General features: G+C 38.3%; 2 protein-coding genes across 2 annotated transcripts; both read left to right on the top strand.

The window, feature by feature from the left end:
* Positions 3,201–13,401, top strand: LOC109232950 (NADH dehydrogenase [ubiquinone] iron-sulfur protein 8, mitochondrial-like). Its single transcript, XM_019398652.1, has 8 exons — positions 3,201–3,340; positions 9,691–9,790; positions 10,226–10,279; positions 10,372–10,463; positions 11,221–11,334; positions 12,615–12,682; positions 12,767–12,878; positions 13,009–13,401. The coding sequence occupies exons 1-8, from the start codon at positions 3,287–3,289 to the stop codon at positions 13,102–13,104; spliced, it is 690 nt and encodes a 229-aa protein (XP_019254197.1). The 5' UTR covers positions 3,201–3,286; the 3' UTR covers positions 13,105–13,401.
* Positions 14,388–21,441, top strand: LOC109232949 (cyclase-associated protein 1-like). The gene is made up of 10 exons (XM_019398651.1): positions 14,388–14,921; positions 15,897–16,065; positions 16,137–16,201; positions 19,106–19,415; positions 19,495–19,642; positions 19,726–19,835; positions 19,943–19,998; positions 20,102–20,158; positions 20,269–20,412; positions 21,018–21,441. The coding sequence occupies exons 1-10, from the start codon at positions 14,643–14,645 to the stop codon at positions 21,102–21,104; spliced, it is 1,425 nt and encodes a 474-aa protein (XP_019254196.1). The 5' UTR covers positions 14,388–14,642; the 3' UTR covers positions 21,105–21,441.

Raw genomic sequence — 22,062 nt, 5'->3', positions numbered from 1 at the left:
GGACCGCATCTGCGAAAAAGTGGTCGCAGAAGCGGAAGTGAGCGGCTTGGAGTGGACCGTAGATGCGGTCAGAGTTCCACAGAAGCGGGACCGCATCCGCGGAAGGCATATCGCAGAAGCGAAAGAGGGCGGCCTAGGGAGGACCGCAAATGCGGCATTTTAACCGCACCTGCAGAACCGCAGAAGCATCAAGGGACCGCAGGTGCGGAACCAACTGAGGCGGTGAGGTCTTTTAAAATTTGGGGTTGGATTCATTTCAACCCCATTTTCTTCCATTGGAGTCGATGGGGAGCAGCTTTGAGGTGCCATTTTCGTCACTCATCATGAGGTAAGTAATTTATGCTAGCTTTGAGTTAAATACAAAGTTTATACATGGATTTAGGCAAGGAAATTATGGAAAAATTTAGGTTTTGGTGGAAAACCTAGAAATTGGCATTTCTTCGAATTTGACCACGATATTGAGTATGGAATTTAGTAAAAATTATATATTTGAGTTCCTAAGGTCATGGGTAATCTTTATCTTCAAAAAATTTCAGATTCTGGGCACGTGGGCCCGAGGGCGTTTTGGGCAACTTTTCGATCGGAGTTAGGAATTTCTATAAATTAGATTGTAATGATTAATTGAGCATATATTAATGGATTTGCGTAACCGTTGGCTAGTTTTGGAGCGTGGTGCATCAACTAGAGTCTTCAGAAGGGCGTGGAATGCCGGTTATGGACCTTCGGAGCAAGGTGAGTCTCCTTTCTAACCTTGTAAGAGGGAATTGTCCCCATAGGTAAAATAATTGATTATGTGCTCCTATTTGCGGGGGCTACGTACGCACGAGGTGACGAGAGTCCGTGCGTAGCTACTATTATGCCATTGTCCGGGTAGTTAGGGCCCAAAAGCATGTTATACTTGGATTATTTATGAACCTATTGATAACTTGAATTGCTTAAATCACCTTGCATTAGTAAATGAATTTAAAAAGGAGATTAAACATCATTTTTCCTGAATTGTTAAAAAGAGAAATTGTTTTATTTGGATAAATATTCCCGATAAGTTCTTAATTGACTGATTGAGCATGTATCTCTATGTGTACCTGCGTCGCATGCATGATCGCGAGTAGGTTATATGTTTATTTATTGAACGGGCCGAACGCCTCGGCTGATTAAATAGATGCATCTATAGGCGCGCCGTCGACCCTCGGCAAGTGCACAGTTTATTTCTGTTGGATCGGGCCGTCGCATCGGTGTGATTTGCGCATGTTATACTGTTGCTTGAGAATTTTAAATGTGAAATTTGACCTTCGTGGCTTGATATAAATTTATAAGATAATAAAAAGTAAACCTTGAAAATTCTTGATTATTTGTTGAAGGTGTTTACCTGTTTTCTGGCTTCGTGAATTAGGACTGCTATATAAATCCATGATTTCCTCACATTTTTAGTATATTGTCAATTGACCTCTAGTAAGTGTCGAAGTTGACCATCTCGTCTCTACTTCTTCGAGATTAGACGGGATACTCATTGAGTACACGTTGTTTACGTACTCATACTACACTTCTGTGTATTTTTGTTGCACATGTATATTTATCTCTAGCAGCCCACTGGGCATAGCAGCACGGATGATTCGGGGACTAGGTAAGTTGCATTGTTCGAGGCGGCCCGCAGCTAGTGAAGTCCCTTCCAGTAAATTGTATTTTCTTTCTGTCCACTGTATTCCGGGCGGATGTCGTATTGTATTTTATTTTCCTTATCAGTAGATGCTCATGCACTTGTGACACCGGGTTCTGGGATGGTTTTTAAATATTTTTGTATTGATTACGAGTATTTAATTTGAATTGAAGCAGTTATCTTTTTACTGATGAAATTTAAAGGAAAATCTTGGTTTTCAAAATTGTTAAAATTGGAGTTTAATTAAGTATTTGGTTGGCTTGCCTGACAGCGGTGTCCGGCGCCATCACGACCCTTAATGGATTTTGGGTCGTGACAGTTAATGTCTTAGCAAGATATAGCTCTGCTCCCACAAGGAGACATTGGAATGGAATCAAACACATATTGCGGTATCTAAAAGGGACTATCGATATGGGCTTATTTTATGGCAATAATTGCAGTCCTGATCTTGTTGGTTATGCCGATGCTGGGTATTTATCTGAACCACACAAGGCTCGATCTCAAACAGGTTATGTGTTTACCACTGGAGGCACTGCCATATCTTGGCGATCGATTAAGCAATCAATTGTGGCTACTTCATCTAATCATGTTGAGATAATTGCTATTCATGAAGCAAGTCGAGAGTGTGTGTGGTTGAGGTCTATAATACATCTTATTCGAGACAAATATGGTTTGAAATGTGACAAACTACCTACGATTTTGTATGAAAACAATGCAGCATGCATAGCCCAATTGAAGGGAGGATTCATAAAAGGAGACAGGACAAAGCATATTTCACCAAAATTATTTTTTGCTCATGATCTTCAAAAGAATGGTGATATCAATGTGCAACAAATTCGTTCAAGTGATAATATGACCGATTTGTTCACCAAGTCTCTACCGACGTCAACCTTCAAGAAGCTAGTGTACAAGATTGGGATGCGAAGACTCGAGGATGTGAATTGATGCTATCATCAGGGGGAGTTAATGCGCGTTGCACTCTTTTTCCCTTGCAAGGTTTTGTCCCGCTGGGTTTTCCTTGCAATGTTTTTAACGAGACAACCAAAAGGCGTATTGTTAGATGTGTGTACTCTTTTTCCTTTACTAGATTTTTTTCCCCATTGAGTTTTATTTTAGTTAAGGCTTTAACGAGGCACATTATCTGTTGAATAGACATTCAAGGGGAGTGTTATAAATAAAATTTTATTTATGGTGAATGTCTATATTTAGAGAGATTCTAGGATTTATTACTTGGTGGCTAAGTCACCATCTCCCTATAAATAGAGGGTTTTATTCCATTGTAATTCATCCCAAGAGCAATAAGAATTATCTCTCTCTTTCTTTGCAATACTCTTCTTTATTGTTTTATTACATATATGTAATTGTAAAAATTTATTCACACTTGATTTATACATCAACGATAGATACAAACGCAGAACATTTTATCACTTTCTTTTAATAGTTAAATTAATTAATATAAATTCTTACTTCAATTAACTACGATAAATCAAAATATGGTGTAATTTATTAAATATGGTTAAAAACCGTACAGCAGTATTAGAAAATAGTAAAACGTAAGGTTTTAACCAAAAGCGAGCTTTTCAGTTCTTGCTCGATCGCTCTGGTTCTGAAGAACCCCCATTTTCACCTCTAATGGCCGCCATTTTAGCTCGCAAATCTCTGTCTGCTTTACGTTCTCGTCAGCTTGTAAGTCTCCATTCTCTTTTTTACAAATTCCAATCCATTAATCATCCAATCGATCCCAAATTAGTTGGGATTCATTATCTGAGCTTCGCGTAGTCGATCCACGTGATAAATTGTTAGTCATAGAATATTATTCATTTCCAATTAAAACCTAGAAGTTGACTTTCATCACTTAAGAGCGGACCTAATTTTCTCTGCAGATATTTCAATTCATACTCCATACTACTTGTTCTAACCAACGCCTAGACATTATTATTGGTATTTCAGGTAAAAATTTCATCAAAATTTTCAATGCAAAACACATCCAATATTTGGACCTTTTTATCAATGTTTAAGAAATGTTTCCCAGAGTATTTTCGCTCAGTCAAACCAAACACCGGAAAACATTTTCTGGAAAGAATATTTTCTAAGGAAAACATTATCCTTCGTACCAAGCACACTCTTAAAATAATTAGAGTTGGATAATCCCCCCTCCCCCTCGTCGTTTCTTGTATCCTAATCATCATATGGCGTTCCTCAAGGTGGCTTTATGTGAGCTGCCTTAACATCCTTATCTTTTGTGCTTTGGTGAATCTGGATAAAGGAAGAGGGTGATGGTAGGTTGACCTATTACTCATCTTTTACAAGTTGGTTAGATTGTTCTGGTGTGCTTTCAAGAAGATTCTAAGTGTACTAGTAATGTACTCTTTTTATAGTTTCTCGTATGATCAAGACTAATCTAGTTACTAGGTGATATTAAACCACAATAAACACACCAAGTGAAGCTACTTGAAATTGTAGAGGTTTAGCAAAAGCCAAGACCAATCCTCCATTTTTTTGTTACTTGAAATTGGAGAGTTTTAGCAAAAGCTATGACCAATTCTCCATTTTTTGTTCCTAACGATTTCTCCAATCCAGGAACTCATACTTGCGTCACTGCTACCATTGATGTTTAATTAAATCATATTGTTTGATCGCTCTTTTCCATATAATTGGCTTGTTAGTGAGCTTAGGTTCGCATACTTATATTTTACTTTTATTCCAAAACCACCAAATCAGTATCTTTGGATAACTCGTCTTCAAGAATATTTCAAGTGGAAAGACCACATTGCTTTCCACAACTCCCAACAAGTGAAAATTTTGTGACTCGACACAGACTTCTATGAAGATAATTTTGAGCATTGACCTTGTATTAGAGCTGACATCTTCCGTCTTTTGTAATCCCTTGCTTTTTAATGATATTTCACTTACCTCATCAGATTATATTTTGAGCATTAACCTTCAACCAAATATGTGACATTGTACCAAGAGCGTGCTCCTATTGAGCTATGACAAATGATCCTGCAAGATAGTTCTATACCATTCTTGCAACATCCTCGAAAACAAAGACATGTTCAACATTTTTTCTTGAGGTTTGTATGCAACAAGTACACTTTGAGAAAAAAAGATGGCAAAAGTTTAATACTATCTCGTTCATTGAAACTTTCGTTTTAATTACTCTCCATGCTAAAAATTATATTGTGCGGATCCTAGGAGTGTCATACATTCTTCAGCAGAATGGTTATGTGTCACCCTTATGCTATTGATATTGTAAAGAATTGGGACAACATAATATTTTACAAGGAAATAGGTGAGTATGTTGTGGTTGCGTCAATGATGGAAAGAGAAATCTCTATATTCGCTAGACTTCTTCGAGTTTCTGAACTAGTTGTAATGGATTGTGTAAAACAATATCACCAAACGAAGCATCAATGCAATTTGAATTCAATCAAGATGTGCCCAGCTGTGTTTCCCATATGCATATTTCCTTTAGTTCTGTTGATACCCTTTGCAGTTACTTTACGTACTTCCACTGAATCTTTGCCCATCTGCAAACTCAATTTGACAAGACTACTTGAAGGTTCTGCATATCTACGATTGCTCCTGTTCGCATTTGGACCCTCATTTGCAAGTTCTAAACTATTAGGCAAGTTGAGTTTAAAGCCACATTATCATTGTTGTACTTGTCGTCTATTCTAACCTCATCACATTTTTGTACAAACTCACAACATTCAGGGGCATTCATATTTTTTTATAACCACTTACATAGGCATTCATCTTTCTTAGTGACGCAAGGACATTCTTGGTATCCTTTCATGCTTAACTGCATCTTTAGGTGCGATTTTTGGTTCTTCCACCACTCTAAGTATCATCTACTAACATTTGACTCGAAGAGCCCTGAAGGTATATAGAGCTTGTTATCTTTAATTGGTCTTCATAATTGTTCCAAGCAATTTGTGGGGTATCATTTGCATGAGTTCAAACCAATTGGGACACATCTTGAACAAATCCAAATTGCATTGATACTCTGTTTGAGTGATACTATTCTACACAATCCATTCCAACTAGTTCAGAAGCTCGAACAAGTCTAGCGACTATCAAGAGTTATCTTCCCATCGTTGACCCAACCACAACATATTCATCTGTTTCCTTGTATTGCCGATGTCCCAATTCTTCACAGTATTAATAGCATAAGGACGACACAACCATTTTGTTGCAAAGTCTATGTCACTCCTGGGATCCACACAATTCAGTTTCAATGAGGAGAGTGATTAAACAAAATATTCTAGTGGATGAGATAGTATTGAACTTTTGCCTTTTTCTTGTTTGAAAGTGTAGTTGTTGCGTACAGCCTCAAGAACGAAAAACTGGTGAACATGTCTTTATTTTTAGGGATATTGCAAGAATAGTATGGAATTATTTTGTAGGATTATTTGGCATAGCCAGATAGGAGCACACTTTTTACATAATTGGTTGAAGGTTAATGCTCAAAATTATCTTCATAAAAGTTTGTGTCAAGCACCTAAATTGCTTCGACACGACAGTTTAAGTGCCGCACCTGTGTCGACACGACACTAGTATGGGTGTGGATATGGAATCCGTACCTGATCTGGTAGAACAATTTTTGGGTACTTTAACCACGACGGACGAAAAAATTCGAGATGAGATACAATTTGATTCCCGAAATCAGAACCAATACCGGGGTAAATTTGAAGAATATAACATATCTTATTTAGGAAATCGATCATTTACTTATCTACAACTTAAGAATAAAAAGAAATCCGCACTTTACAAGCTATATGCAAGTATTCCACAAAATTTCTCATAATTTAGATATTTTTATATTTATTTTTTTGAATTAATTTTAACCGGATCCCCGCACCCGTATCCGTACTAGGATCTGTATCCTTGAATCTCAGAATTTACATCTCGAAGGTTCCGACCTATCCACACCCGAATCGGACACCTGCACCAACGTCCGAGCAACTTAGTCAAGCACCCAATTTTCACTTGGTTGAAGTTTTGGAGGCAATGTGCTATGCTAATATGAAAGATTAAAATGCTATATTTCAAGGATTATTCGTTAAACTATTTTTTATTTGACTATATTCTTAAAGATGAGTTGGTCAAGTATAGAAATTTGGTGATGCTAGAATAAAATATGCAGTGAAGTAGAAGTTACGAGCCTAAGCTCACTAGCAGATCAACTATATTAGAGAGAGCAATAAGATAATATGCTTAAGTTAACATTGATGGCAGTAGTGATGCAATTGTGAGTTCCAGGATATGAGGAACTATGTTGCACTGACAATGGTGCCGCACCATCGTCAGATCCTCCAAAAGTGCACTATTTTTGGAGGATCCGACACGCACTCAACAACATTTTCGAAGAGTCCGAACAACATAGATGAGGAATTGTTAGGAACAAAAAATGGAGAATTGGTCCTTGTTCTTGCAGCAGATCTATTTGGGGGTACCGTGGTGTGTTTATCATGGTCGAATAAACTAGTACTAGAGAAAGATTCTTTACGTGTTGTCAATATGCTTAAAGAATCAGGTCTCCATCTAGGAAGTTACAATCTATACCTAGAATTAGTCTTGATCATAAGAGAAATTGTATATAGGAGTACACTACTCCTACACTTATAATTTTTTGAAGGAACACTAGAATAATCTAACCAGCTTGAAAGCAAACTCGGAGGGTGTAAACTTTGTATATAATCAAAATATGCATCGGAGTATTCAAAAACCAAATCCTATTATTGGATTGAACTATGACCACGTGAAAAAACACTCAAACATTTATATATTCTCTACATATTCCAATTTCAGTAGAATTATGTGCATCTAACCATTTCATAATCCTTGCTAGCTCCTAGAGCTTCTTGAAACCCTGATGTTATTATTGACGTTAAACTTACCTGCACAGTACAACAACAACAACATACCTAGTATTATCCCACACTATGGGGTCAGGGTAGGGTAGTGCGTACGCAGACCTTACCCCTACCTTGTGAGGATAGAGAGGCTGTTTCCAATAAACCCTCGGCTCAGGAAAGCATAAGCACCACATTAATTAAAATATAGACAAGAAGGGACAGTACCAAAAGCCATATAAAAGCAGAATAAAGACAACAAGATAGTAAGGTGATCAACAATGAAAGAAAACAACGTTTAGTCATAAAAACCTACTACCAACAAAAAGAGAGAATGTGTGCCAATACTATTGTTATGAACATTCTAGACTACTTACTCTACTACCCTAATCCTCGACCTCCATACCTTCATATCAAGGGTTATGTCCTCGGTCAGCGGAAGTTGCGCTATGTCTTGCCTAATCACCTCTCCCCACCTATTCTTTAGCCTACCTCTACCTCTCTGTAGGCCCTCCGATGTCAACCTTTCACACCTTCTCACCGGGGCGTCTGTGCTCCTCCTCCTCCTCACATGACCGAACCACCTAAGCCGCACTTCCCGCATCTTGTCCTCAATAGGGGCCACACCCACCTTGTCGCGAATAACCTCATTTCTAATCTTATCTAACTTGGTGTGCCCGCACATCTATCTCAACATCCTCATCTCTGCTACCTTTCATCTTCTGGACATGAGCGATCTTGACTGGCCAACACTCAACCCCATACAACATCGTCGGTCTGACCCCACTCTATAGAACTTACCTTTAAGTTTCGGCGGCACCTTCTTGTCGCACAAACCACCGGAAGCGAGCCTCTATTTCATCCATCCCTCCCCCAATACGATGTGTAACATCTCATCAATCTCCTCATCCCCCTGAATAATAGACCAAAGGTACTTAAAACTTCCTCTCCTAGGGATGACCCGTGAGTCCAACCTCACATCCCCTTCCCCTCCTTGAATCTCACCACTGAACTTACACTCCAAGTATTCTGTCTTTGTCCTGCTCAACTTGAAACCTTTAGACTCCAGGGTCTGCCTCCATATCTCTAACTGCACATTCACACCGCCTCGCGTCTCGTCAATCAATACAATATCATTTGCAAATAGCATGCACCACGGCACCTCCATTGGATGTGGTGCGTTAGTACGTCAATCGCTAGGGCAAACAAAAAAAAAGAGGAGTGCCGACCCCTGATGCAACCCCATCATAACCGAAAAATGGTCCGAGTCCCCATCCACCATCATCACTCAGGTCTTTGCTCCATCATACATGTCCTTAATCACCCTAATGTAGGCAACAGGTACACCTCTAGCCTCCAAACATCTCCACAAAACCTCCCTCGGAACTTTATCGTACGCCTTTTGTAAGTCGATGAACACCATATGCGAGTCCTTCTTTCTCTCCCTATACTGTATAGGAAATTAAGTTTGGATAGAGATAATGGATGTAGATGATTCATAGCGAAACCCATAGTTTGGGTTGAGAAGAAGCTAATTGTTTAATTGAAACTTACCTGCATGTCACTCGATTATGTCACTGTAAGCTTTTGCCATAATCCATGTACCCTTAGCTTATGCTTGAGAGGAGAATTTCCTTGTCTTGTAAAATTAGTGTTTGCTTTTAATTCTTTGCCATCGAACACTATGGGATGCCAAATCTATTCGACACCTTTGCTTTGCATACCGTTATTTTTCAGATTGGAGTTCCTTCAAGGCACATTTTCATTATTCTGGAACAATATCTGAAAAAAGTAGGGATAAAGAATGGTATTTTGCTGCATTTCCATTTGTTCCTTCCCTTACAATGCATACCATGATAGGATATTTTGGCTGATCTGATATTTGAATTCGCTTAAATGAGTCAGGGGAAGAATAGGTTTGGGGGGAGGTGAAAAAGGAAAAAGGCAAGAATATAATGGATATCTTTTGTTGCTAACTTTTATTCATGATTGACACCATTAATATAATCTCTGTCTGTTTGGGAAACTTTGGTGGAGAGGAGAGAGGTGATGGTTACTTGGCTACTTTAGGCTTTTGGTGTGTATTACAACACAAACATGTGCGCATGTGTTTATAAAGTGTCTCAAAGGCTCAAAACTAAGTGGTTTGGTTGCTTCTTCTTTGTTTGGGAAATACAGGTTTTGGCAGGACAAGCATTGCAAGGGACTAATGCCCCCAGTGGGACTCTGCTTGGTACCCGCTCATTTGCTACCAAGCATTCGTTTTCTACTGATAAAGGTATTTGCCAAGTTCTCCAGTCATCCCACAATCCCCCAGGTCAAAAGCCCATTTTACTTTGCATATTTTAACATATAAAAGCATGTATATGGATGACCGAGCCTAGGCTAATGCTGTATTGGCTACTGATGAGTGCCCAGAGGTGCATGATTTTTTGCTATGACCTCTGCAACCAAACATCAAAAAAGATTTATGTTCATGTCTGGAGTATGAATGTCCATATTCACTATCCACTGAGATTAAGGACAGAGTGAAAATAAACTTTATTATCTCGTGATACAATATGGTGACCTATTCCAGATTTAAAATGATGCAAGTGAAACTACTTGGATCAGAGTTGATGGGCTTGATCATTTGTTAAGCTGTTTCTTGATATCTAGTTTCTGGGTTCTTTGTAGAATGTAAATGATCCTAGTTACCTTTTGTCATAATCAGATGATGAAGAAAGAGAGCAGCTAGCAAAGGAGTTATCAAAAGATTGGAATTCAGGTAAAAGCCTTTCCTCTACTTAGCTTTGCAATTTGGTTTCTCTGTACTGCTTCATGCATTGTCCAGTGCTGAAAGTTGTCAAATAAATGCAGTTTTTGAGCGAAGCATCAATACACTATTTTTAACCGAAATGGTTCGAGGTCTGATGCTGACGCTCAAGTACTTCTTTGAGAAGAAAGTAACAGTAAGTCTCCTTCCGCTTCTACTATCTTTTCCTTTCAGCCACTCGATGATTGGCGGGGGTCCATCTCACCAGAGCTCGGACAGTTATTGTATGAGGTCTACCCAAGGGATACAGTCACATGCAAAGGGATAGCAGGGCTTAGGAGCGATATTGGTCAGAGGTGAACATAAGATAGAAAGAACAGACATGGCTCTGGTTCATATGGAAGCACATAGGTCTAGTTAAAACAGGAATAAACAGATTGAGAGCAAGACACATAGAGTATTCAATCGAACAGAAGTAGACATGCTATTGCAGTAAACATATAGGTCGTACAGAAGTAGACATGTTATTGCAGTAGACACATAGGTTCGATTAAGCAGGAGAAAGGCATGCTAATTACAAGGAAGCACATAGGTTAAATTGAATAGCAGTAGGCATAGAGTCTAGTGAACATGCTGATTGGGAACAATGATCATGAAGCACAAGATCTAATGAGATAAGTAGACATGTGATAACAGGGCACATAGTTGAACTAAATAGCAGTAGACATGCTGAATAGGAAAGCATACAGGTTTAGAAGAAAAAAAACATGCTAATTATAAAAAAACATGCTAATTACTAGATGCGGAGGCGCATAATAGATCGATATGAACATCATGAGCTGCCCCTTAACAAAACCAGTTGTTGCTGATACCTTCTTCTCGGTGATTTTTACATTTTATGGTGTCTTTACCTCAATTGAGCAAAAAATCTGATAACCATTTTCACTTTGCAGATTAACTATCCATTTGAGAAGGGCCCTTTAAGCCCTCGTTTCCGTGGAGAACATGCTCTTCGACGTTACCCAACTGGAGAGGAAAGATGCATTGCGTGTAAACTTTGTGAAGCTGTAAGTGCTAGTTTGGAATAACTAATAATAGCTGAAACAGTGAGATATAGTTTCCATAGGGGCTTTGGTCTAGTGGTAAAGGAAGTACAATGAGGGATGTTTGGTACCAGTTTGAACCCTGCCGAGGACTAAGACCTAGTATTTAAGTGCGAGCGGGTGGAGGGGTGCGCGCATACTCTCCCAAGTTTTGGACCTGCACGCCAAATGCTGCCACAAGAGATTTCTCAGTTTAAAAAAAAATAGGACAGTGATGCATCTTATTCTTTGCATCTTGCTTACGTCCAACATTGATCACCGTTGGTTACCCTCATGAATTATTTAGATGCCTGCGTGTGCACTGTCATGTTATAATGTGACACTTTGAGATGGTAGAATATCAGAGTTGGTCTTTTATTTTTGTAATTGATACTAAACTGCTTGTATTTTTGGTAGCTTCTACTTTGACTTCAAGGTAGTGTATGCACTTAAATGTTCAGGCGTAAGTTTTGTTGTCCCGGCAGTTATTTTTCTTGACTGCCCTCCCCACTAAAAAAAGGGTGTAGTGGTTGAAGAAAGTTCATGATGGCCCCCAAGACTTTGGTCTAGTGGCAAGAGTGCAATGTGTAATATGCGGGTTAGGCGCAAGTGACGGGTTTGAATCTTGCAGCAGACAAAATCCTGGTATTTAAGTGGAGAAGGGTAGAGGGGCAGGGCTAGTCTGCAAACTGTGCATCAGCACGACTACTGGCCCTTGGGATTCCTTGATTAACCGGAACAGAATAGGGTTCAAAATGCCCTAAGATGCTTCTGTAGAATGTAGTTAGTTTATTGCATTCAACCTCGAAACATCTCATGTTTTTCCGATCAGTTAGCATGGTGATTAAATGTGAGAGTTGATAATGTATGCTTTACTCTCAAGTTTGTGAAAGCTGTGACAATTACAGCATGCTTGTCTGGAAAAAGCAAATGCAATTTATACTTTATAGAGCAGCTCCAAGAAGTGTAAAAGCATACAGCACGTAAATTTGTGTTATAAAATGGTCACCAGTATGGCGAATGCTTAAACTTCCTTAGTTAACATTGTGACAAACCAAACTAGAAAAAAAAGGAGCTTCCATAGAGCTAGATCAGTGATCTTTCATCCTTTCTTCAAAGGATTGCTGCATCCACCATTATGAACCGTGCTGCTGCCTAATTTAATCTATGGCTCGTGTCAGTGATGTTACTCGCCTACTTCAATTATATATGGTATGATTGATGTGTCTTAAATACTGAAACAAATAAAAATGGAATTTTAACAGATTTGCCCTGCTCAAGCTATCACTATTGAGGCCGAGGCCCGAGAGGATGGGAGTCGTCGGACGACTAGGTAGACTACGGGTGGTTCTTTCAGTGTCATAGTAGCTATTCAGACATCCATCACCCATGCTTATGTGTAAATTGAATTTTACAGGTATGATATTGACATGACGAAATGCATTTACTGCGGATTCTGCCAAGAAGCCTGTCCTGTTGATGCAATTGTTGAAGGGCCCAACTTTGAATTTGCAACTGAGACTCATGAGGTTTGTAGTAATAACTAAATTCACTATGTGTCAAAGCAAAAGTGGAGATATACAAAAAATCTGTGTTCCAAAGCATGAAAATGTGGATTATAACTACACTGCTTGACTAATGCGTTGCTTAATCCATTAGGAACTTCTTTACGACAAGGAGAAGCTTCTTGAGAATGGTGATCGATGGGAAACTGAGATTGCTGAGAATCTTAGATCTGAAAGCCTCTATCGCTGAGTACTTTTGGTTAATTTTTGAGTTGAGATACAATGAAATTTTATAGCTTCCTAGGATTTAATAAAGTAAAGGAAACTGTTGAAGTCTCCTTTTTTTGTTCTTTCCCTTGTCTTTCGGTTGTTGAGATGGCTCTATTTAGTATACATACAAATTGGTGAAAATATGGACCAGCATCGTATTAAATGTGGAAAAGGTTGATGCTACTGTTTTAAGAACTCTAGGGTGGCAAGATGACATTTTTGTGAAGTAACGTTCTTGTTGATTTAACTTGCTTCATCAGTGCAATTATTTATCAAACATGGTGTCTCTTTTAGTTTCAACGATTGGGTGTTTATTGTATAAGATGTGTAGCCAATGCTGCATCCGGCTGCTCCCAGGGCGGATTTGGGGCAGGAGGGAATTTACCCAAACCCCCTTCACTGGAAAATTACACTGTATATAGAAAATAAAATCTGGTTTGTACCTCTATATATTATATTTTGAATGCCCTTGACACAATCCAAAAGCATAGGGGTTCAAAATCTATGTTAGGTTGCCGGTTCAATTTTCACTGGCCATAGTTTCTTTTAATTTTTTTTAACTTTTTCCTTTTTTGAACCTCTTAGCGAAAATTTTGCCTCCGCAACTGGCTGCTCCACTATTTGCTCATCGTTTCGGCATTTTCAGGATTTCAATCTTACCACTTGAACAATGTCTCATATGAGCAATATTGGTAAATTATAGATAGAAATCCTTTTATCTTGATCTGCAAATTGTGTTTGACTCAAAATTACAAGCAAAATCTGAACCGGTACTATCTTGATATTTTCCACAACCTTTTTATACACAATTAAGTGAAGTAAAGTAAACTTGGAGGGTAGGAATCTTACAGCACGCTGTCATTAGTTTCGACTATACTCTGTTTAAAATGTTTTAAGATAATCGGAACAATTCTGGAAAACAAATGTTGAAGCAAGAAAAGGGGAGGGTTAGTTAATGTTATTCTAATCCAAATGCAATTACTCTCTTTGAAATATTAAAATAAATCATACAGAGACAAGCTATTTCTAGAAAATAAATAGAAATATTTCCAAAAAAATGTCGTCGCCGTTAATCAGTTTGGAGAGTGTTTAGATTTGTGTGTACTTTTCCAATTTTATCTATGTCCCAAAGGGAGATTATTACTATTAAGGAAGAAATATTAAAGAGAATAAAGAAAAACAAATGACTTGACACTTTCCAGGTGAGTTACAACGCAGAAAAGACAATCATTTTCTACTTAATCAGACACGGGTAGGCCCTCAAATCCAATTGCCAAAACTTGAGACAGCAAACATAATAATATTCCACATCCGCAAAATTTCTCTTTTTTCCCCTTTCGGCGTTTCAAAAGTAAACACTTCAAATAACTTTATCACAAACATTCTCCACACATACACAGAAACATCACAACAACACACACACGCTCATCAGATCTACTCTATCTACGAATCACAACTTCATTTCTAGAGGATAGATTGATAGAGAGCGTTTTCTAGCTTCACGCGTTGACGTTGCCGATGGATGAGAAGTTGATACAGCGACTGGAGTCCGCCGTCACACGGCTTGAGGCACTGTCAGCCGGCGGCTTCAGCGGAGGAGTTTCGCCTGGGGAGGGCGAAGCTGCGGCGGTTTTAGATCCGTCGATTATTGCCTTTGACGATCTGAGGTCTCAGTTCGTCAGGAGAGTTCGAAGTGCTGCAGAGAAGATTGGAGGACGAGTTTTGGATGTGACAAAGATTGTTGAGGAGGCTTTTGAAGCTCAGCGTGAACTTCTTATCAAAATCAGGCAGACTCAGGTTATTAGTTCTCTTAAATTAGCTCAGTATATCGAACGTAATAGATTGAGAGGTTTTTGTATAGCTGATTCCTACTAGTTTGAGATAGAAACGTAATTGATTGATACACTTTCACTGTCTAAAATCTGATATACTAGTTGACTGCGTCGATTAACAGTTGAACAATTATGACGGAAGTTATATTTACTTCGGTATGTCTATTTAATTTTAGTAGTACAAATGCTAGAACTTATATAGCATGTACCTTTTGTTTTCTCGTTGTTGTATTTCATGTGGTTTGTTTGTGCATCATGAGAGTGGAAAAGTACGTGTGATTCTTACAATATATGAATAGTCTAATTTGGAGCTTTGGGAGACTTGTTTCAAGTGCATTGAGGTGATTGTACTCAAGAGCTGGAATAGGTCTTATTGGTGAATTCTGCTAACTGAAACAGTCAGGAGATGTCCGGCTTTTTGGATAGGACTTGTAATATCTCTGGAAAGAGGGGTTAATTTGGAGGATAAGAAGTCTTGTTTCAACTGCATGGAGAAGATAGAGCTCAGAAGCAGAACAAGTCTAATTGGTAACTTCTACTTATAAAAAAAGGGTCTTATCGGTAACTTCTGCAGTTATGCTAATTGAAACAATCGTGAGCTATCCGAGATTTTGGATTGCACTCGCAATTTTTGTCAAAATATAGGTGTTGATTTTATCACTTTGAAATGTAATATCTTATGCAAGTTATGTGGAATCTTTCAAGTTTATCTCCTTTCATTTAATGCAAGACACACACTGCAGCTATAGACTGTCAATGGACTATCTGTTAAACAGCATGCTGTTCATTATATAGAAAACATAGTGAATGAAAAAGGTGCTTGAGATGTCTTGTTGTGATAATGTGCTCTGATTTAACAAACGAATCTGTTACGTGTTTGAAATATACTTTTCTTTATTATGCACCCATATTATGCTCACTTTTGGTCTTGATCGTGCAGAAACCTGACATGTCTGGTTTGGCTGAATTTCTTAAGCCTTTGAATGATGTGATTGTGAAAGCTACAAAAATGATAGAAGGACGGCGACCTGATTTCTTCAATCACTTGAAGGCTGCTGTTGACAGTCTGACGGCCCTGGCATGGATAGCTTACACTGGAAAGGATTGTGGTAGGATATTCTCTAAGTTCTTCACTTTGTTAAGTCCCAGTCCACTTGTTGACGATGTTGGTGCTCTCTAGGTTTGAGTATGCCTATTGCACACGTGGAAGAAAGTTGGCAGATGGCTGAATTTTACAATAACAAGGTAATTGGACTTCCACTAGCTGCCCACTCTTTCCTTTGATCATTCTCTTGCTTGAGAAAGTCTTTCTAATATTTTTGTGCGGCCTGGCCAAAATTAGGTGGAAAGGAACCATGATCATTTTGTTCATACCCTAAATTTCCTTGATTGATGTTGTTTCTTGAATTTACGTCCTTTATTTTGGGGGGCAAAAGAACCATTTTCACCTTTCTAACCTTCCCGCCATATGTACTTTTATGCAATATCAAGAAGTGAATGCTATTTTTGGTGCTTTGGATTGGAGCAAAATGTCTTCCATGGAAAGATTTAACTTTGTAATTTTTTTCTATGTCGGTTTCCAGTTTTTGGCTGGGTGTAAAAATATGTGATATATGGTAGTAGTACAAGGTGTATGATAGGGTATAAAGACCGTGTCTTGGTGATATATCTTTATTATTGAAGGCTACAATCAATTTCTAAATGTTGGATGCACATCACTAGTTCAAACCCTGCCATTGACAAAAGTCTGATATCTAAGTGGAGGAGGGGGTAGAGGAGCAGGCCCATTAAACCCCAAATTTCGAACTGTGCACCACTAGCCCTCAGGGATTTCTCGGTTATTAGAAAAATCTTGATTGAAACAAGTGATATGGAGTAGATCTGGATATTTCTAAATGAAAAAGGCTTCGCTGATATGTGAGAGAAGTCATTTTTTCTTCTAATGGAACGTAATTTGTTCAGAGTAAACTGGATACGGAAAACATTTTTCTTCATACCAAACTATAAAGTTTAATGGAATCTTCATTGAAATATTATGCAATCCTTTTCTAAGAACAAATAGGCGAAAATTTGAGCTTTGTCACGACCTTGTCAACAAGTTGGTAATTCTTCATTTGGCACTTCTTGATACTTAAAAGTGTGTGCTTATAGGGGTTTCTCTTTCTTATTGACGATAACTGGAAACAAGCAATCTGACCAAGGCTTGGTTCAACAGAAAAGTTAGTATAAGATGTATGGTAAGCACAAGTTACAAGTTCGAACTCGAATCAGTGAACCCGGCTTGGTATTTAAGTGGAGGTCAGTAGAGGTATGGGTACAATATCCGTCGAGTTTCAAAGTTAGAAACACGGATTTTTTGGTTATAGATGAAAAAAGAAGGAAAAAAAGCAAGCAAGAAAGAAGCAATCTGTTAAGTGCTCAGCTCCGTCTGCTTTGACTGAACAAAAGATAGCAGACGTATGTCAAAAGTCTGTGTTGTCTAGCCGTCTGAATCCCCTAAAAAAAACATCATGAGAGGTTTTTGCGATTTGATATGAAGGATGACGGGCATCTAAAAGAGTGGAGGAGGGGTGTGAACAATCTATAAGGAGGGAGAAGAGGTCGAAAGGGCCGAAAGCACCTATGGACAAAGTGAATACTTCAGAATTTTGAGTTCCTAGAGGCCTCCTAGGAATTGGTGGTATCTGATCTCGGAATTCTAACAGAAAATCAAGGCCTTCCATTACCAAGTTCTCGATTTGTGGGAGGGGCTCCGTGAGGAAGTCAAAGCCAGAATCACCAAATGAAGGCTGGAGGTTAGAGTGGTGGCAAGGATAAAGATTGACAAGAGAGGGTGAGTTTGTAGCTAATTGTTTGTAGAACTGTTCCCAAACAAGTGTAAATCCACTTATTATTATTCTGAAAACTATGTTGCTGGACTATTCACTTTTGGTGCCGCATCGTGTCAACACGACGTGGGTGTTAGTGTGGATGTGGGTGTGCTATCCGTACCGGATCAACCGATTTTGGGTGCTCTGACCAAAATTGGCCGAGAAATTCGGGATAGGTATAAATTCATAAAAAAGATCGAGATAGATACAGTTATTTCTAAAATCAAAACAAAAGCTAGGGTGGAATTAAAAAAATGGAATACTTTGTATATAGAAATTTCTATGTCAGTCTTTTTCCTTTTATCTCCTTTGGATTCTCCTCTTGATCAATATTTTCTCCTTCTTGGAATATCTTGTAAGTTTTCCACATAATATCTCATAATTTAGACATATTTTTATAATTGTATTTTTAGATATTTGAATTATTTTTAACTGAATCCCCACACCCATATTTGTACCCCGATATGTTACCCAAATCTTAAAGTTTAGATCATGAAGGATCCCAGCTCTAGATCCACACCCGTATCAGACATCTGCACCCGAGTCCGAGCAACCTAGTCTGAAAACAATCATTATTCAAGGATAAAGGATTGACAAGAGAAGGTGAAATTTTAGCCAATTGTATGTGGAAGTGTTCCCGAACAAGTGTAACATCCACTCTTTTTGGTCTGAAAACAATCATTGTTCAAGACATTCTCCTTTGTCCCAACTATTTTGGTTGATGTGTAGTTGTTGGTGTTGATTTGAAAATAAAGAAGCTACTTATCAAATGTATTTAGTCGGTGGTGTTTGGGCCCCACATTTCGCACCTCGGCTAGTCCACCTTTAAACCTGTCCAGCCCACAACTAAAGGTTGCCAAAGTAATCCTGCCCGTCGAGGTCAGAGCACATAAGCTCGCCCTAGTGTTGTAGTTGAGATTTGAACCTGGAAGCTTTAGGTTATTACACCCATGCTTCAACCACTACGTCATCTCCTTGGGGATTTACAAAATGTAATTTTATCTTTGTTTCCATAATTTTAGGACTCCAAAACAAAAATGAAAAAATTAAATACCAAGAGTTGATTGAGTTGCCAGCTAGAATAAAACAGTAACCAAGTCCATTCAATCCTTGATGGAAAAGGATTTTCTTCTTTGAATTTTCTTCGGAGCTGGAAGATCATATTCCTATTTATTCTCTGCTGTTTGGTTTCTGTTATATATGTTATTTTGCCCTCATTAATAGCGCACAATATAAAATGTGATACTGTTCTAACTTCTATTAAATTTCATGATAATAGGTCCTTGTGGAGTTCCGAAACAAAGACTCGAATCATGTTGAATGGGCAAAAGCCTTGAAAGAGCTTTATCTCCCTGGCTTGCGAGATTATGTTAAGAGTCACTATCCATTGGGTCCAGTATGGAGTGCTACAGGGAAAGTTGCTGTATCTGCACCACCAAAAGCTCCCACACCAAGTGCTCCCATGCCTCCTCCTCCACCGCCAGCTTCTCTGTTCAGCTCTGAATCTCCCCAGGCTTCATCATCACGTCCAACGAAAGGGATGGCAGCTGTTTTTGATGAAATTAATTCGGGAAAACCAGTGACTTCTGGTAAATTCAGCTACCGTCCCTCCTGTTTAATGTAGATATCATTTAGCCGTTGGTTGATTTTTTTTCTTCTTTTGTCTAGGATTGAGAAAGGTGACAGATGATATGAAGACAAAGAATCGGGCAGACAGAACTGGTATCATTAGTGCAGGAGAAAAGGAAGGTCGTGTTAGCTCACCCTCTTTCTCTAAAGCTGGACCTCCGAAATTGGAGCTTCAGATGGGTCGTAAGTGAGTAAAACTTCTGCTTTCAATTAATCCATGCTTGAGATTAGGTAAATATGCCTCTGACTTTGATGTTGTGTTTGCTCCAGATGGGTGGTCGAGAATCATATAGGAAAAAAGAATCTAGTCATTGATGATTGCGATGCAAAGCAATCTGTTTATATTTTTGGTTGCAAAGATTCAGTTCTGCAGATCCAAGGTAACCTTCATTTTTCCTCTAATATAAAGTACTGGTACAATCTGGAGAATGATGAGTTGGTTTTCAGTGTTCTAATATGCAGAGATGGTCTTTGTTTGATGTCACAGGGAAAGTCAACAACATAACAGTTGATAAGTGCACTAAAATGGGAGTCGTATTCACGGTCCGTGATTGACTTCAAAAGGAGGGAATACATTGTTCAAGTATTAATGGTTGTTCTTTTCTATACCTAAGTGCTTATTTTTATTTATAAATTTGGTGGACAGGATGTTGTGGCAGCTTGTGAGGTTGTCAACTGCAATGGTGTGGAGGTGCAATGTCAGGTATACAAATAATGCTTTCCTTTGAGGTTTACTGATGTTTTTATTTGAACTTCACTTTTATGTATCATGACCTTGTGATTGTATTTTTTTCTGTTGTGTGGGCTCTTTAGGGTTCAGCACCAACAATTTCAGTCGATAATACAACTGGATGCCAGTTGTACTTGAGCAAAGGTTCTTTGGAGACTTCCATTACAACAGCCAAGTCAAGTGAAATCAATGTTTTGGTTCCTGGTGCTGGACCTGATAGTGATTGGGTATGTTCTTTTTTTCTTTTTCTTAATTATCTATTCATGTATTTCTTTTTGTGCTTGTGCTAACTGCTAAGCATCATAATCAGATGTGAATGAAATTAGAAGCTATAGGTTTCAAGCATAGTTCTGTACATACTTTACACCATCTAAAAACTGTAAGGTAAGCTGTGAGCTAAGCGCTGAGCTGAAGCCAAACCATGTATTTTTAAAGAAGATCCCACTATGTCTGTGTGATATTCTCATCTTCTTATCGTGCTTTTCCTTCTTTTTCTTTTTCTCATTGGGTTCTTTTGGCAACATCTTGAGTTTCACACAAGCAAGTAAATCTGGAGACGCCCTTTTCTCCTTGCAAAAGATGATGATATTTCCTTCCTCTTATTCAATCAGCTTTAGATGAATAGCACTTGGCATCTTAACTGATGGGCAAGGATATATCATAGTAATAGTGTAGACTGTAGAGTACCTATGTCCTATTAACAAAAGGGTCTGAACTTATTTCTGGCAGCATAAAATCTATCTGTTTTCCCTGTTTCGAACAATTTTTTTTTTCTTTTACTTTTTGTCTTTGTGATGAGGTCGAGCTAGTTTAATATGGGCAATTATTGCAGGGTGAGCATGCTTTGCCGCAGCAATTTTCTCATGTATACAAGAATGGCCAATTTGTGACTACACCTGTCTCCCATTCTGGAGGTTAACTGGTGACAATTTCCACATTCACTTTCTTATGCTTTTCGTATTATTTACCAATTTGATTCTTTAGAAGATTTTTAAAGGGTGGTTGATTGTTTACTTTCTTGAGTGTAAGTTATGTTCTCGTCATTGTATCTTGTGCCTTTTGTCCGCATCTCCTGTTGGCAGTTTTCCCAAAATGAGTGTCTTTGTGACTTCTTGGTGTTGTAACATGTCCGTTTTTTTGTACTAGAGCTTGATCTTTGTAGGCTATCAATTTTCTCGGCATATATTCCTTTTAAAGGTGGTACTGTTTCTACTAATGGTTTATTCAGCAGATAAGAACAGATTTTAAATTAGGCAGTATTGTGATTGTGAGCGAAATACTTGTCAATATAATGTTGTCGTACTGGGTCACTGTTATAATCTCTTATTTCTCAGTTCATAAGATCTGCACTTGGATTCCACATTCGTTCAGCTGAATTAATGTACTCCCACAGAATGTCATTCTTAATTAAACCTTTCCAAAAGAAACTAAAAATGTAAACATAACTCAGCTTGGTTTCATCATTCTTATGTTTTGTCAAATTACATTTGTTGTCTACCACAAACTATGTTTTGAAACGTTGAGCAGATATGAACCAACAGTAGGATAATGTGATAGAGAGCAAGATATCCTCAAAGGTTTAGCTTTTAGCTAAAACTTGCTTACATATGTGTAGTACATATACTAGCAATTGACAAATCGGTACGTTATATAACTTCAATTAAGAAACATAACTTATTGATAATGCGCACTACTACTACAACAACAAACTTAGTAAATTCCACGAGGGGTCTGGGGAGGGTAGTGTGTATGCAGATTTTAATTCTAGCTTGGGAGGGCAGAGAGGTTGTTTTCAATAGATACTCGGCTAGAGAAAATATGAAAAGAAGCAGTGGCAACAAGCAGTACGAATAACAAAATATTAAAAAATTGAAGTG

The sequence above is a fragment of the Nicotiana attenuata genome, chromosome 10 (genome assembly GCF_001879085.1).
Source record: "Nicotiana attenuata strain UT chromosome 10, NIATTr2, whole genome shotgun sequence".
Lineage (NCBI taxonomy): Eukaryota > Viridiplantae > Streptophyta > Magnoliopsida > Solanales > Solanaceae > Nicotiana > Nicotiana attenuata.
Note: the sequence above shows the minus strand (reverse complement) of the source record. Positions and strands in the feature narration are given on the sequence as shown.

What these genes read in the sequence shown, in the direction of transcription:
- LOC109232950 (XM_019398652.1), top strand. Translation starts at nt 3,287, where the DNA reads ATGGCCGCCATTTTAGCTCGCAAATCTCTGTCTGCTTTACGTTCTCGT. An exon ending in GGGAGTCGTCGGACGACTAG is followed by an intron (nt 12,683 to 12,766) that starts GTAGACTACGGG and finishes TGAATTTTACAG; the next exon opens with GTATGATATTGACATGACGA. An exon ending in TTGCAACTGAGACTCATGAG is followed by an intron (nt 12,879 to 13,008) that starts GTTTGTAGTAAT and finishes TTAATCCATTAG; the next exon opens with GAACTTCTTTACGACAAGGA.
- LOC109232949 (XM_019398651.1), top strand. Translation starts at nt 14,643, where the DNA reads ATGGATGAGAAGTTGATACAGCGACTGGAGTCCGCCGTCACACGGCTT. An exon ending in GAGCTTCAGATGGGTCGTAA is followed by an intron (nt 19,643 to 19,725) that starts GTGAGTAAAACT and finishes TGTTTGCTCCAG; the next exon opens with ATGGGTGGTCGAGAATCATA. An exon ending in TTCAGTTCTGCAGATCCAAG is followed by an intron (nt 19,836 to 19,942) that starts GTAACCTTCATT and finishes TTGATGTCACAG; the next exon opens with GGAAAGTCAACAACATAACA.